Raw genomic sequence first — 16984 nt, forward strand, 5'->3', positions numbered from 1 at the left:
AAGTTACAGACAATTTTGAATATATATTTGCACAGGAAATAAGATTCACTTTTGTTAATAAAAATTCCATCTCTCTACACAAAAAACAGAATTCCTTGCCAGTAGAGGACTACACTGTGCATGGCTCATCAGCCTTGAAAAGAAAGTCTGGACTTCAGGTATATCCGGCTACGTGGATCAACAAGCAACCCCTTCAGATCCAGCAGCTTTGGTTTAATGGACGGAAACTTTGGCCTATTGTTCAAACAAACGTACTTGCCAGCAACAAACAAGTAAGACTGGATTTTTTAAAAATAAAGTGAAGTGTGATATGTGCATAGTCAGTGCCTTGATCCTTAAAAGCATCTCTATAAGCGACTTTACCTTAAAATGGGCAGTGCTTAAGTTATAAAAGATTCAGACCTTCAAGGCTGATTATTTTGTTTATGACGGTTGAAGAAATGGCTCTGCTTCAGGAATTCAAAAGATGAATCAGATTTAGTAGTAGATTTATTAATTTGCTGTGATTTACAATGAGGTGATCATGTCTGAACCAAGGAGACATCAAAACAGGTTTAGCCAGGAGGTTTATGGCTTCCAAGTCAAATTCAAAGACCAGTGTCAGTCATTTGGGCAACTGAAGATTAGCAGACAAAAGATAAGCGGAGGCCAGGTGCTGCACTGATGTTTTGGAGACAGTATTCCAGAGTGTCTTCTCTTACAGCAATTTCCTTTTCTCAAACTCCTGCAAATAGCACACAAACATTACAGGTATGAAAAAAAGAAAAGGCTTCTATTACTGTTTTATTTAAAATTAATTTGTATTTATCATAGCAAATCTGATTTCAGAATTAAAAATTAAAATATAAAATGCATAATGTGTGCAAATTAGAGGAAAGGAGGATAAGTACTCTCCCACCTCACATTAAGAAACCAACTATGAAAAACCAGTAGCGCTAGACTGCACTCAGACTGCAGTGCTGTCAAGGAACCATTTGCTCCCAGGCACAGCATAACAGGCTTGAAAAATACTCACTCTGCATAAGAACTGCAGTAGAATCCTTACAGTAAAGGATTCAAGCAATGAAGGAGAGATTTTCATTTTAGTAAAGGAAAAACACAACAGAAGAAGAATCCCACAGCAGCCTGTGAAGATACTATACTACACAGTCACCACAGGAAAAAAAAAATACCTAGCACAGCTGAATTATGTATTTCCCTCTAGCTGTGAAGCAATGCCTTTTTTTGGATCTGAATTAACGAGAATGCAAATAATCCTATTCCATACATAAGTTTTTCAGCTGTATGCATTCAACCGTAATTCTGAATTAGTACTTAAAATAAATAGACCTATATGCCAAGGCTTTCCTTCCTCAAGTACCCCATTTTCAAAGAATGTTTTCAGATTTTCAATTAATTCAGGTTCTTCGCATTCAGAAAACCCAATTCAACAAGTTTCTACACTTGAAAGCAAAATGTAATCTCTTCTCTATTTTGCTGTGTTTACTTTTGTATAAAGGCAACATTACATAAAACTACATGCACATATTATCTATGTAATAACTGCAGCTTGTTCAGTCAATAAGAGTTCTTATGTTTAACCAAGTTCAGAGCAACAGAGTATTTGGGTGAGACGTACTCGCAACTCATATTCCCTCAAAAGTAGCTTCTTGCTCTGTTTGAGCATGAATACCAATTTCCAAGAAACGAACCTTGTAGATGGTGCTGCCTAGCTGAGCAGGAGACATGCTGACGACAACACCAGCACTCTGAAGAGCAGCTATCTTCTCTTTAGCTCCACCCTTTCCCCCAGCAATGATTGCTCCAGCATGACCCATCCGCCTGCCCGGAGGAGCAGTCAGACCAGCTATGAATGACACTACCGGCTTGGCATTTGGACCCTGTGAAGAAACAAAAGGTACTGTGTTACATGGGGGAGAGTGAGATGAAAAGTAATTTCAGATGGCAAATTTTATTTATTTATTTTTTTAAATATCAACTAGCCAGGCAAAGATATAAAACAGCTAGAAACCTCAGACAACAACAAACCAAGAGTCTGAAGAGTGAGGAATAGTTTCTCTCCTGATAAGCATCATAAACCAGAAGCAACCTGAAACTTCAAAACATCTCTCTACAGATCCATGTATATTACAAAAACCAGAATGTTGACTAGAAATATCATTACAGGATAAAAAAAAAAAAATCTAAAGTCGACATTGCTCTCCAGTTAGATTTAATCTCGATAAAGCTCCTAATTTCAACTCTTTCGCTTTAATAGAAGTATGACTGTTTGGGGTTTTTTTGCAAATAGAGATTAGAGATTGAACTGAGTTTTCAATGACATTTCAAAAGATGTTTAACTGGCAAAAGAAGTTGTCTATCTACCAAGGTGCCTGGAAGCAAGCTGTTTAAGACTTACAGTATTATTTTCTTTCAAGAATGCTGCTGCATCTTCTTCAGCATTTCCTCCAATTTCCCCAATCAATATGATCCCCTCAGTATGAGGATCCTTCAAGAAGACATCAAGGCAGTCAATAAAATTAGTTCCATTGAAGGGATCACCTCCAATCCCTGAAAAAAAATTATAGCCACAAAAAAAAGACTAACTCAAAAAAATGATATTGCATTTACAATAAGAGTTTCAAAGTAAATTTCAGCATGGAGAGTATTCCCAAAGGCTCATAAGAAGGGCAGCTCTGAAGGCTCTTCCCAAGTCAAAGCATGACGAATTCCTGCTCCAAATATCTCCCCCACAACTTACAGAAAGCTTTAATATGGGAATAATCACCCTTCAAACCATAAGGAAAATATCATGCCTTATATAGAGGCTGTGTATAACACGCAGCAGGACTGAGACCCCAGCTCTAGAATCTTGCTGTAAGAAAACTGAATTTACTTAACATACCCAACTAAATGCCTAAGAATGCCCTATCCTTTTATAATACTAAACTTTTAAGAAAATTTGTTTCCAAATTGACATCATATTTTCTGGCGCTTTTCCGTTCAAATCTGTTTTTTAGGCTTTTATTAATCTGATGTGGAAATGATAATAGAGAAGGGTTATACTTTTCACAACACAAAGGGATCTCATTTCTCAGTATAATTGCCATTCAACAATTTCTTGCAAAAAGAAATTATTTTGGATTTTTTCTTGTAAAGAAAAAGCAGATTAGTCTAGGTGCAACAGGTTGTTTCTGAGAAACCTACCAACGCAGAAAGACTGCCCCAATCCAACTTGCGTTGTCTGATGAACAGCTTCATATGTCAGAGTTCCAGATCTTGACACAATACCTTTAGGAAAGAAAGTGAAATAAACTTAACACTAACATAGGCATGAGACTAGAGGCAGCTGTTCTTATATTCAGGAAAATCACCTTAATAAGCCAAACACAAGATGCCAGGTTTTCCAGCTGTCCTTACCAAAACATGACCACTCTATATAAGATTCTACCTATACTATTTCTTGGTTCGCATTTTTTGAGACTTAATTGTCAACAGACTAAAAATGCCCAGAAATTCAGTAGTAATGGCTGAGACAGCATTCCTCATGCTGCAGCCTTACCAGGAAAGAAAACTAAAAACCGAAGAGAAGAATATACTTCTTGTCTTGTATGCAAGTAGCTGTGCATTGAGCTTGAGCTGCAGCTCAACAGTTGTCAAAAGAAATCCATATCAATCACATCTCCAGTATGGCCAGGCACACGAGAGATCCTCCAGAACACAAATATGCTGCACAAAGGCAAATTATCACTATTAAGGTATTTGTAGCTGCAGCTCACTGCTCTACAATACACATTCAGCATTTACATTACAATATTACAAGAGACCACAACTCTAGTTTTAAATTCAGGATGGAAGGTAATACAGAGCCTAGATCAGGGGCAAAACATTTGCATGGGTTTTTCTGGTCATTTTTTCTAAGTCAAGATTTCTGTTAGTACTACAAGAGGGAAGGTTTCCAGGAAAAACAGACATCATCTTCCATCTACTTCAAGCCATCTAACAAGGAATATAATAAGTATATTGAATGAACAGGGGAAAAAATACACCACTAGACTAACAACTTTAGTTTTATCAACTCTTTATACTGTTGGACAGCACAGGCGTCTGCTGGCAAAGGTTTTTTGCTTGATATGTTTGCAAAGGACTTCCTGTTTACTATTAAGATCAGGTTGCCTCAGAGAAGCTATAGATAAAGGTCCAAAGACCATGGCTATTTTTATAGCTTGCATCCCAAAATGATCAAATGATTCTTGGACACCTCACGGTAATAGAAATCTGGGGAGCATATCACCAAAGGTCACAGTGCTAGATGAAGCTGGGAGGATGGCAAAGTTACATTTTTATTCCCTGATCCTTGGATCACCACTGAAAATGTTTCCAGGAATGGTGGGGCAACTGGATTCAGGATTTAAAATATTCTTTTGCACTTGATGTGCCTTGCATTCGGATTCTAATATATTGTGACTACACGACATTTCTTGTAGATACTCAGAAAATCTTAACAGAACTTTGATTCTGAAGGGAGCTCAGGGCAATGTCAGCTGACGTTATCTTTTACAGTCACAGAGTAATGTCTTGATGGTATCTGCAAAGGATATGATTGCAGTCATCTGATTTTTCAATTCCACGTTTATAGGTACTTCTGAAAGCCAGAGGTGTTAACACACCTTCCATCATTCACTAGGTACAGCTTATTCACAACTCGGAAGTGGTTAAGTAGTAAGAGTGTTTTTCATGTTAGAAAAACTGCACCAAGTCCATGTAGTTAAGAGCACTGAACAGATCTTCCCTCTTCAGTAAAAACACTTTTCATAAAAAAAAAAAAAAAAAAAAAGTGTTACAAAGGGTACTGTGCTCAAGTTAAACTGGTTACCCCACTGACAGGTAACAGCAAACGTGCCGTCTACAACGTTTCTGAAGCTCTATTTAAGTACAAATGCATATTCTGGAAGAATTTTCTTTATAGCTCCTGAATGGCATTATTTTAAAAACAACCAAGTTGTAATTTCTATAGGTTAGAACAAAGAACCAATGGAAGTCAGGACACTAGACTTGCGTGCGATAGGGTGTCTAACCAATACATGATTATGAACAAGCCACTGCCTTTCTGAACTTAATTCTGCTGTCTGAGAGGTGTGTATATTTGTCACTTACACTCGCCATGGAATAGTTGTCTAAATTATCGTGTTTTAAACTTGCCTGTAATCTCTTCTCTCTGCTATAATACTGAGCTCACTATAGGTGTAGGATCCTAGTCCTCAGGAGTTGAGCTTTTGGAAGGAATAGCGTTGGAGAGCTTAGTGGTCTGAAATCCGAAGATAAATGCAGGTATCCTCAAAGGACAGTGTTAAGGAAACCAAGTCAATCACATTACCTAAGGAAACTTCTAATTATTTTGCCTCTACCAACAGTACTTAGTATGTGCTATGGTAGACTGACTGATTTTGGCCTTCAGGATTGATAATAGCAAAGTTCACTTACAAACTGAAGGACAGACAAGCTGTTTATACAGCATGTCAATTGCCTCCAGGGCAGGATGCGACTAGCCTCATTAATACAAACAGTAGAGTACCAAACTTTCGTTTTAGATCATGCATAAATATTCAGGAACTCACCAATTCTTCCCTTCTTGTGAATGTGACCAGGCATGATACCAATTTTACATTCTCCAGGCTAAGGAAAGAGTGGGAGAAGTCAGATGGAACATTAAAACCATCACTAAGACTGGTTCAGCCTTGGAGCAAATCCAGAAGTCACTTACATTGATGACTCCAGGGCAGTTCGGGCCCACTAGTCGAGTCTTATCCTGCCGAAGCAGTCTATGTTTAACCCGAACCATGTCCTGCTGGGGAATACCTTCAGTAATGCATACAACTAAGGGCATCTCTGCATCGATTGCTTCATTGATCGCAGCAGCAGCAAACGGAGGAGGTACATATATAACAGTGGCAGAAGCACCGGTTTGTTCTTTGGCCTATAATGGACACAGTAAAAAAGATATTGAGCATTTACTGGGGCCAAAGAGAACATTTGTCAACTAGTCGTTTAAAATATGTCCATTCACAGGCATAAACCAAGTAAATGGATATGTACTAATTTACTGTAATCAATGCAAGTGCTAAATTCATTGAAGATAGGACACATACAGCGCAACTAGGGAACTGAGAACTAACCACTGTCTGGAAAGGATCTACCCCTTGAACACCCATTATAAATACCCTTAGATAATAGTTTGCTAAAAATTCATCATACACACCAGAATCAATCACAAACTAGTTGCATGCATAAAGTAAGTGTATCCAGACTCTGTGAACTTCACAGTGGAAGCCAAACTCATGCTTGATCACACTGAACGCTTCCTCTTTTACAAGGCTTCTATTTCGCTCCTTGCACAGTGACATCCATGGCTCAAACGTTTGTCTCTCCAGTGTGAGCAATGAAATAGGGAGCCCTTCAGCAGCATTAAACTGTCTGCCCTCCAGTCATTGCTGCAAATTACCTCCTTCACAGAATTAAACACAGGCAGACCCAGATGAGTTTTTCCCCCTTTCCCTGGAGAAATTCCTCCAACTAGATTGGTGCCATAGTCCAATGCCTGCTGGCTGTGAAAGGTGCCCTATGAGAGAAAAAATAAGTTAAAAGGCATGTAATAGCCAATTGAATGAACCAAAAAAAAATTTGTTATCTATAATTCTGAAGGCAATTTATGTCACGTAAATTTACAATGAGAAGGGAAATTTTCACTACATATATACAATCAGTTACTTTGAAGAGCACATCAACATATTTTAAGTGGATTCATCATATGCTATGCTTTTTATTTTAAATCAGAGCACTGTGGTTGCACACTAAAGTATATTTTGTTGTGTGTTGCTAATACACCTGCAGACATGGCAGCCACATTTTATTTTCCACATCAAATCTGGCAGATGACAAACACTATAATGAAATAGAAGACATTAGCATTCTCATCCATGACTAGCTGATAGTTTTAGCAAAAGCAGTCTTCTCTCCTTCCAAATGTGTAAAAGAGTGAATGTGAGAAAATTATTAAGTATCCTGAAATAAAAACAGAAATTTAACTCATAGGCATTGACATTCAAAGGCATTTGTGGAAGACGTACTTTAAAACGGTAAGGTTTTTGTATTTTTTTGCAATTTTCCCTTTACAAAGAAACCCTTTCAGTTGTATACAATAACAAGGCTTAAGACCAAAATCAACAAAAGAAATCAAGAGTAATATAATAGAGATGACTCAAACCCAAGTTTTAAGCTTATGTACAAATAGGAAAAAAAAATATCTAGTCTACTGAATTTAAGGAAAAAAAAAAAAGTCTATTTGGACCAAAGAAAGTAAACTACAGTGCTGAAGGGACATTCCTGATCATGAAGTCCAGCAAAGCCAGTATATAATCCCTTTTTATAGGTTATTATGGTTTTTTTGGCCAACTAACTCTCTGAACTGAAAGGGTGATAGAAGGGACAGTTCATATACATACCTGTTTGCCTGTAAAACCCTGACAGATAACCTTTGTATTTTTGTTAACATACAGATTTTTCCTTGATGCTGAGTAGGAACAGTGTCGTACTCCATTCTGTTGCACTAGATAAAGAAAGAAGAGAGAGCAAGCCATTAATCCACTGCTTTGTTACACTCTAAGTCACAAAACGTTCTATCAAATACGCATATACATAGAATCATAGGGTTGGAAGGGACCTCTGGAGATCATCTAGTCCAACCCCCCTGCCAGAGCAGGGTCACCTACAGCAGGTTACACAGGAACGCGTCCAGGTGGGTTTTGAATGTCTCCAGAGTCGGAGACTCCACCACCTCTTTGGGCAGCCTGTTCCAGTGCTCTGCCACCCTCAAAGTAAAGAGGTTCCTCCTCCTGTTTAGGTGGAACTTCCTATGCTCAAGGATGTGCCCATTACCTCTTGTCCTGTCGCTGGGCACCACTGAAAAGAGCCTGGCCCCATCCTCCTGACACCCACCCTTTAAGTATTTATAAGCGTTGATAAGGTCCCCCCTCAGCAGTCTTTTTTCCAGACTGAAGAGAACCAAATCCCTCAGCCTTTCTTCAAGAGAGAGATGTTCCAGTCCCCTAATCATCTTGGTAGCCCTTTGCTGCACCCTCTCCAGCAGTTCCCTGTCCCTCTTGAACCGGGGAGCCCAGGACTGGACACAGTAATATTAATACATATTAATGCTTACATCAAAACATTAATTGATCCAGTAGTTAATGTTTCAAAAGTAGCTCTGAAGGTTTTAAGTATTTAAGATTGTTTAATCTAAGATATTAAACACCCGTAGTTCACTCTACCTATCACTGCAATTACTGGGGTTTGCTAGGAATCAAGTTATGTATTTCTCATAGCAAGTACTTTAATGTCAGAACTCCAGTCACAACAAACAGCAAATCTTAACCACTATTTTCATTTGCAAATGAATACGTCTCTGTCCTCTAAGAACTTTTGCAAAGCGACAAAGCCAAACAAAAATCCCAATATCCCAGAGGCTGTTACAACATAGGTACATCACACCTTCTGCGAACATTGCACATACTAGACACAGTAGCCATATTGTCCACACTAGACAGTGAGAGATACTGAAGAGGTCAAGGGTCCCTCAGCCCAGGTGAAACCTAATGCCAAGACATACAGCAAGGGACCTTTTTCCAACAGATGCCCAGCTACGGGAGCTTAGACATCACCGCTTGAAATGCACTTGGGCTTGTAGGGAAATGTAACTCTCCAGAAACTCCACTAGAACCATTTTCAATTTAGTTCTCACCACTCTGGTTCTGAAAAAGACAAAACAACACAGCTACAGAAAAACAGCACAGTGAATGTTGGTATAAAAAGAGACAAGGAGAATGACTGCATCTCTGCTGAAGGGAAAGGTACGTTGACATAAAATGATTAAAAAAAATAAAAAATGCACAGAACGTTACCATGCAAGAAAGCTTGAGATGAGGAGGAAAGAGGTCTTTAGTAAAAGAAGGATGCAAGCATTGCCTATATTATTCATTGCTATACGCTTTTTCAAACACCATAGTTTTGAGGAGATCAGAACCAATTTAATCCCTGCAAGTGCTTTAGATAAAAAGCTTACTTTGTGCCTAGAATGAACATTGGAGGGTGCAATCCTAAAACAGAAAATTACACCAGTATGTTACTATATATACCTCCTTAGCTCTTTTAAAGCTTTACCACATAAGATATGAGGAAGTAAAAAGTGAAGTTAAAATAAAATTAAAAGATTCTGTATCATTGTCTCTGGACTGTTCATGCCTGAACAAGGGAGGGATTTTTTTTTTCCTATTTCTAGGAAGGAAGCAAAAGCTATTAAGTTGGAAAAAAGAAAAATATATTCTTCAATATAAACTGCTAACGTACAGAATTTACTAAGATGCATTATTAACATCTTGTAATAACACAATTTCTATGTGGTAGAAAAAAAGCCCAGAAAATTTAAGATCCATGTATATATACATTTCTATCCCAGAGCTACACAGGACTCTTCCACAAGTATTTTTGCCAACTAAATTTTAATGATACACTGCTTTTATGCTTTATTTCTATTCAATAAAAGTGAGAAGAAAAATAAAACCATGCCAGAAGCAGCCTACAGACATCAGTGATATTGGTAAATCTAAAGTCCTTACTATGTTCTTAAAAAGTGCTGACAGGAACACAGGACTTTAAGCACCTCCTGCCATTCTCTAAGGAGCAGTGGCAACACCACCACAAAGTAAAATTCAGCTAGATTTTGAAGAGAAACGTAGACTAGCATGAAGCAAACTTGTAAGAAAAGTTGTAAAAGTGCATGTCAGCTTACTGACCTGCAGGGTTTTAACCTAAATCACATCTTTATCAACACGCACCATTACAGAACTTGTTACACTAAGGAGAAATACAAGGCAGTAATGGACAAAATACATCTGAAGCTAAGATTTAATGAACAGGGTTACAAGGCTGTCTGTGGAAGGATAGAGAAAGAGTCTTGCAGTTCAGTGCCACAGCTACAGAAGACAGCACAATATGGCCTTTGCACCTGGCCAACAGCTTGGCCTTCCGAGGCAAGGCTGCAACGCCCTGCAGGCTGCACCTGCGCTGCTGCAACACCACATCATCACACGCACAACTGGCAAACAGCAGCCTGTCTCCAGCAAAGGAGAGACAAAATAAGCAAAGAAACAGCTGGCCTGCTGGTTAGGAGAGTGAGGCATCGGCCTACCTGATCTCAGACATTTGGGCAATCCCTCACGGGCATGGGATACGACTGGGTGAAACCCAACCCTGAGAAAAGCAGAGGATGACCCTCCCTGTGAAGAAGCTGTTACAGGCATGACCTACCACTAGCGATGCCTTGTGGAGAATGCTCAGGGCTGTGATAAGTACAGGAGCGCAAGTTTTGAAAGCCCTCTGATGGGCCTGCAAGGGTAAAGAATAAACAGGCAACACTAAACTAATTCAAATCTAAGTTTTACACCTATTGTTTGTGCTACAACACTGACAAATCCACCTGCAAAATAAGAGAGGGCTGCTTGGCAGGCACACAGTGCGCACTCAGTAATTTCAGTATTTTGGAAAAAAAAAAAAAAAAGATAAATAGTCACTCCTTTCTCTATATCATGAAAGCAATTCTACAGTCCCAGTTCAGCTGTCTGTTCGATACCTATTTTCAGATATTTATCACCTTGCACAAAAATGTTTTTGAAAGCTTAAGTTTGTCAATTCTCTGTTTTGAGAAGACTGTATAGATATATTTTTCAAGGATAAGAAGCTTTTGAGCATTTTCCAACCTATCAAAGTACCAAAAAAACAAGTTTTGGGCACTGGTAACTTAAGAGACAGCTTAAACCCCAAGCTTTGTATGGATTTACTCTTGAAAACTGCATGTGCTTCTTACATTACTGAAGAGCCCTGCTTCAGAGAAAATACGTCTGGTTCAAAAAAGCCTGGCTATAGGCTTGAGCCATTTGCTGTCTTCAGAGAGGCAGCTTAGCATGGGCACATGTCTAGGGAATGATAAGTTTTGGATGAAATAAATAAATAAATCGATCACCTTGCACTTTCTGGGCTGGATGTTTATGGGTTTTGGGGGGTTTTAAAACTGACACGATAGAGCTTCATATTTCTCCCCATGGCTTTGTCTAAAGCAGAAAATTTTTGCCCCCGCTTTCCAGCACAATAGAAGCAGCAGGACATCGATCAAGATGAGGTTCTGCTATACGTGGCACAAACAGCAAGTCCCGGGTGCAAACAGCTGGCAATTTAAATAGATATTGATATAGATAGATTGAAATAGCTGATATAAGATGAGAAGGAAACAGGTGGAAAATCGAAATGGCACGCCTAAGTTCACAGCAGGTAAGAGTCAGAAATAGAATCGAAGTCTCAGTTTCCACCCAGGACCTTCACTCACTAGCTCACACTGCTTCACAACTTACAATGCCTGTTCAGCCAATTGCTTTTACTAGCACAAATCAGGGTGCCAGAGTGTAAATGCATGTTCCTTCAAGACGACAGGGAGGGGGGCGAGGGTAAGAAAAAAAAATTTGCTCTTCCCATTACCGGGATACAGCTGCGAACCAGTAAAAGCTGGACTCATTGGTGATGCTATTTTAATGCACATGGCTAAATTACAGGCCAAGTTACAAAGATGCAGGCTTCAGATGAAGACCTAGAGCATAAGAACAAGCCTTACCAAATCCAAATCTTGCAAAAGCACAGCAGAAATGCTGTATTTTGCCAAATCAGAGTTCTAGCATAACATTACTGTTTCCAACAAAGGCCTGTAATAGACCCTTAGAAAAGAGTATTAAAAATAATAAGAAACCGGATAGTCTTTCCCAGGCAATCCTTTTCACTTCTGCCCCATCTCTGTTCTGTTTCGCATAGTTTGTGGTTTAAAAAAAGGTTATGCAAATAACAACATTTTGGCTTTCCAGTAGTTTAGCTTCTACATAGCTGAAAAGAGACGTACTGTGGCAAAAAGCTATTTTAGTCCATTGTACAGGACAATCAAGTAGCTATGAAAAGTAATCAAATACCAAAACCCTGCTGTCCCAGGATAGATTTGAAAAGAAAGATCTAAATTTTAGCAGAGGGGTATAAGCCTGTATATAAAACATCAGTAAAGAAATATTCATAGAAACTAAGGGACAGAATTACCTCCAACATAGATACTGCTGGTAGTTCCCGTAGGAAGAAGACCCCAGCCAAGCCCAGAACTCACTGCAGTCCAAGTTAACAGGAAAATCCATCTACACTTACTTCTTAAAAGAAAACTTACAATTTGTAGCCTTGATCAGGGCTTTAAGCTCACTTGTGTATTACAACTAAAAAGCCTTTCTAGAAAAATACACTATTATTTATCATTAAGTCACATAGTAAAAAGAAAACGGAATCCTTTGCATGGTATTTTAAAGCCCACATCAAATACAAGTATCATTTACACTGAGCTTTCAGGCAGTCAAAGAGAACACTCCCAGCACACTGGGACACACCAGGACACTCCCAAGCACAAATCTCATTTAAAATGATAAAACCCAAGCTACATTTGTCCGGCTTAATCGTGTTGTGTGAACCAGCCCAGCTGAGAGTACAGATACTATGGGCTAAATCTCTTCCTCACTCAAACTTTAGAAAGCTGAATACTTGTTATTTTCAGGACTTCTTGCAAGACTCCCTTGCTACGGACAAGAATCTAAGTCAGTATGCCACTGTCTTGCCCACATTTATCCTAGACAAAAAGAAAAGAAAGCTTGGAAGCTAAGGCAGCACTCAGGCTGCTCACAAAATGAGTACAGTACAAGAACATGGTAAAACAGCAGAGATTCCTTTCTAGAAGAACGCAAGCAGATATCTATATTGCCAGAAGACTGGTAAGTAATAAATTAAGTTCTCCCTCTGAACAGCCAGAGAACATGGAAATGAAGGAAGATATTTCTTTTCCTTTCTATCATCTAAATAAGGAAAGAGGAAAGCCTTAGAAATCACACGGGCTCCAATACGAATGAGCAAATTGGAGGTCAGTACAAGGGGAAGAAGTGAGGTGCAAGAAAACATCAGGGAAGGACTGAGGTACAAAGAGGACTAGTCAAAATACTAAAAAGTTGGGTTTTTTCTTTCTCTCTCACACACACACTCTTACTTTCAATCAGTTACAGTATTTCATTTTGTTACTGCGAAATCCTTCCAATATTCTGTACATGTTGTTTAATTTGTATTTTTATGACCATCTCCCTTCTCTCTTCTCTGACTACAAATGCATGGCCTGAAGAGAACAGGTCAGAAACAGTTCTGGACAGCTTCTTACATTACCGAAGAGTATAGACACTAAAAAAAGTGGCAAAGACCAGTATTGCAGCAAATTTCAGAGTTTACTGACTAGAAGCTTGATATTAACAAGAATATTCCACATGCAGTTTCCCATCACAGTCCTTTGTTAGGTTTTAGTCTTCATTATCAGGCCATATGTATATATTCACACTATTACATTTGGACAACTCTCTCCTCTTCCCAAACCCATCTACAAAATTCACCCTTAAAGGTATCAGTTGCATTAGAAGATAATCCTTATTGACAGAGAAGTTTTCATGCTATTGAAGGACTGCTCAAAATATCTTACTCCCAGTTTTAAAGCGGATTATGTGCTCAGAGACAGATTTCTAGGTATCGCTTCCCAGCCTCTTTTGTCTCACTCTTCCTTTGCTAAATTCCTGTTAATTATGGAAACCCCAATCTATGAACATGGCACAGGACTTGAGGAATTAAATAAACTAATCAGCCTGTAAAGGACAGATGCAATGACTATGCTATACTTACCACATTAAAACAAAACTAGGACTAATGAGGAAGTGACATTCAGAAAATTTCAATCCTTTCAACACACCTCTTTCCTAATCAAAAATCCCCGCTCATTGCGACAGACATTACTGGCTACAGGGGGTCACGGGAGATGTGATGGCATTTGAAAGAAAAGCTTTCTCCTGAATTTATGAATCTGAAACAGAGTGAAGCATCTCAGTGAATCTGCAAGCCTGCGGGGAAACAAGCATGTTCTTCTCAGCACAAATCAACTTTCTTGGAAGGCAACAAACTGTTTTACCCCATGTATACTCCATTAAGAACATTATTTGTGAGGTTTCCTCCCCCCACAGTGCTTACATAAAAACAACTAGCAAATTCTTCAGTTTGGATTGTTATTTCTGCAACAGTTCTTTGCCAGGGTTATTCACATTATTTACTGTAATCCTCTAATCTAAGAGCTCTACAAAGCCTTATAACATGCCCCGCACATAAAATCCCTTACCCTGATTCGCAGTTAAGGTGCCTACAAAGACTTTCTTCAAAGTGTGGTAAAGGCCAGCACAGGTGGTTCTCAGTGTTCTCAGCCAACCTTTGAGCAAGCACTTACCATTCATTGACATATTTCATACTATGTTTTCACAGCTTCCTAACCGCACCTCACAGATACACATCTTGCATGTTACTTCAGCAATACACCAACAAATATAGATATTGCATCTCTTTTGCAACAGAACACACTAGCAACTTATGATTTTAAATCACCAAGAGAAGCAGATGTTAATTATTTCTTAGTGAAAATGTACGTACAAAGTCCAAATTTAAAGTTTCACCAGTCTCTTAACATTCTGTAAAGAGTATCTAACCAAACAAAGAAAGGTTGCCGATGAAGGACTACTTCATCGTGCAGGAGGTTTTTTTGTTTGTTTGGGGTTTTTTTGGTTTTTTTTTTTTGTTTGTTTTTTTTTTTTTTTTTTTTTTTTTTTTTACAAAGCCTTCATGGATTGTTGCAAACAGAACACTTCTTAAGCTTCTTAGACCACTTCTTCCCATCTACCCCCCAAAAATCATTCTAGGCATTCTTCCCCAAATCTCTTACTGCTATTTGTAAAGAGAAGAACGCAAGGTTTTAACACATAAAACTGCACCCAAGAGTAGCTTTTCTGGGAGTATAAATTAAGCTAAATTCGAGGTGCTACATTCCCATCTGTTCCACTCCATCAGAACCAATTCTCATCAGACTCAGGGGAGCCAAATCAAAGAGCTGAACTGACAAAAATTAACAGTACAGTAAGAAAATACAGTTTTCTGCTTCTGCTCATGGAGGACAAGGAGTAGGAATGGATAATTGAGGGGGTGGTAGGTGTGCCACAGGAACAACTCAGACCAGCTTAAAATGTTGTGGCATCATGTCATGAGACCCTAACCTGCAAGTTACCACCTCACCAAGACAAAACACTTTGCGTGCAGTGAAAGAAGGTCGGTTTAAGTCTGTCCATTTATTTTTCAGCTGCAAGAGCTAAGATTAACGCACCGATTCCTTAGTCTAGATTCCAAGAAACAGGTCTTATGCCTAGGCATACCCATACTGATTTCAGTAGAGGATGTAGCATTAACCACACAAAAAAAACATACTGAAAAGAAAAAAAAGGCACTTTATTTTTTATTGTGATCTTCAGAACAACACATATAAAAACTTTCAAGCTGAAGCATTAGTCTCAGACTGCTCATGTTCTCCATAATTAAAGGCTAATGTTCTTACTCTTGACAATAAAGAACAACTTTGCTAACTCGTGTTGAAATCACAGGACAATCTGGGGACCTCAAGAGGTCTCTAGTCCAAACCACCAGTAGAAGTGACTAAATCCAACTCCACCAGCTTCCTCAAGGCCTTGTCGAGTTTTTAGTATGTCTGGAAAGAACAGAGAGAACAACCTTTTTGGGTCCCCATACCTGCGGCTGACATCCCTCAATGCAAAAACTTTTCCGAACTTTTAAAAATAGCTTTCCTTGGAGCCACGTGTGCCTGCTGCCCTATGCTACTGAGCACCCCCGAGAAGAGCCAGCCTCTGCCTTCCCTCCACCTAATGCTCTGGAAGAGCGACAGACGGCTCTGGAGAACAGCCCTCAGACCCCACCTCGTGCCTCCCTCACTGAGGATGAGGAGGCCCAACTCCGCCAACAGACCGATGCCCGGGAAAGAGGGTTGTTGGCCGCCCCCCGGCGCCCACAGGCCTAGCGACGCCCCGGTGGACAGACAGGACGCTACCCTTCCGCCGGGTGACCTTGCCCCGCCGCAGGCCCGGCCCCTTCTTCCCCTCCCGCGGCGGGCGGAGGCTGCCGGGCCGCGCCGGGGGCTGCCCCACGCTCGCCCCCGCCTCAGGCCCCGCGGCCTAGCGCGGAGGGGCGCCGCGGGGGGGGCAGGCCGCGGCAGAGAGCGGTTGCCAGGCAGCGAGGAGGGCCCCGCGGCCCGGTGCGGCGGTGCAGGGGGCGGTTGTGCCGGCGGCTCGGTACTCACGGCGGAGGAAGCGGCCCAGGAGGCGGGCGGCGGCGCGGCTGCAGTGAGACATCGTCCCCTTCGGCAATGACACCGGCCCGGCGGATTGCGGCGGGCGGGCGGCCCTGCGCGGCGCCTGAGCACTGCTTTCCCCGGCGCGGCAGCGGGCAGCCCCGCGCGCGGATTGGCTCAGCACAGATGGCCCCCCCAGCGGCAGCAGCCAATCAAGGACTAGCTAGCGGGGCGGGGCCGGAAGTGGCCCCGCGGAGCATTGTGGGTGTGGTAGTCCGCGGAGGACTCGGGGGAAAGGCGGGGTGACAGGGCCACGCTGACAGACCTGGTGCCACCGCCGCAGGGCGGTGATAGCCAGCCCTCATCGCTCCTAATTTGAGCTAGATTCAGGCCAAAACCAGTTTTTGATGGGTGCGCGCTGGGAGTGCTCCTTAAAAGCCACCCTGGTAGGTGAATAGGTGGTCAGTGAAGGTGAGGAGAAGCATTTGCAAACAAGCCAAAGGGGGTTTGCAAATGGGGAGGCCTCAGCGCGTGCTGTGGCTGTGGCTGTGGCTGTGGGGGCATGCAGATGCCAAAAACAGTCACCTTTTTTCAGGGAAAGGTGGTATCTTCTAATTGAGCAACTGATCTATAAACCCACAAACAAGTTAATTGGTCGATCAAATATTACTTCTCTCT

The 16984-nt window shown here is 40.7% G+C and overlaps 1 protein-coding gene across 1 annotated transcript; it reads right to left on the bottom strand.

Annotated features, from left to right (window-relative positions):
* Window positions 1-471: 471 nt before the first annotated feature.
* On the bottom strand, window positions 472-16497 carry SUCLG1 (succinate-CoA ligase GDP/ADP-forming subunit alpha). Its single transcript, XM_074587258.1, has 9 exons — window positions 16316-16497; window positions 7482-7585; window positions 6482-6598; window positions 5744-5956; window positions 5598-5655; window positions 3187-3270; window positions 2399-2550; window positions 1692-1880; window positions 472-724 (listed from the first exon to the last, which is right to left on the bottom strand). Exons 1-9 carry the CDS (start codon window positions 16365-16367, stop codon window positions 698-700), a joined length of 996 nt encoding a protein of 331 aa, XP_074443359.1. The 5' UTR covers window positions 16368-16497; the 3' UTR covers window positions 472-697.
* Between the last annotated feature and the right edge of the window lie 487 nt (window positions 16498-16984).

The sequence above is a fragment of the Larus michahellis genome, chromosome 5, assembly GCF_964199755.1.
Source record: "Larus michahellis chromosome 5, bLarMic1.1, whole genome shotgun sequence".
In the NCBI taxonomy this organism is placed as follows: domain Eukaryota; kingdom Metazoa; phylum Chordata; class Aves; order Charadriiformes; family Laridae; genus Larus; species Larus michahellis.

Excerpts from the sequence above, each read along its gene's own strand:
- SUCLG1 (XM_074587258.1), bottom strand. The coding sequence starts at position 16,367 with ATGTCTCACTGCAGCCGCGCCGCCGCCCGCCTCCTGGGCCGCTTCCTC. Across the intron at positions 6,599-7,481 it reads AGGGTTTTACAGGCAAACAG|GGCACCTTTCACAGCCAGCA; the intron begins GTATGTATATGA and ends TTTCTCTCATAG. Across the intron at positions 5,957-6,481 it reads TGTTTAATTCTGTGAAGGAG|GCCAAAGAACAAACCGGTGC; the intron begins GTAATTTGCAGC and ends TGTCCATTATAG.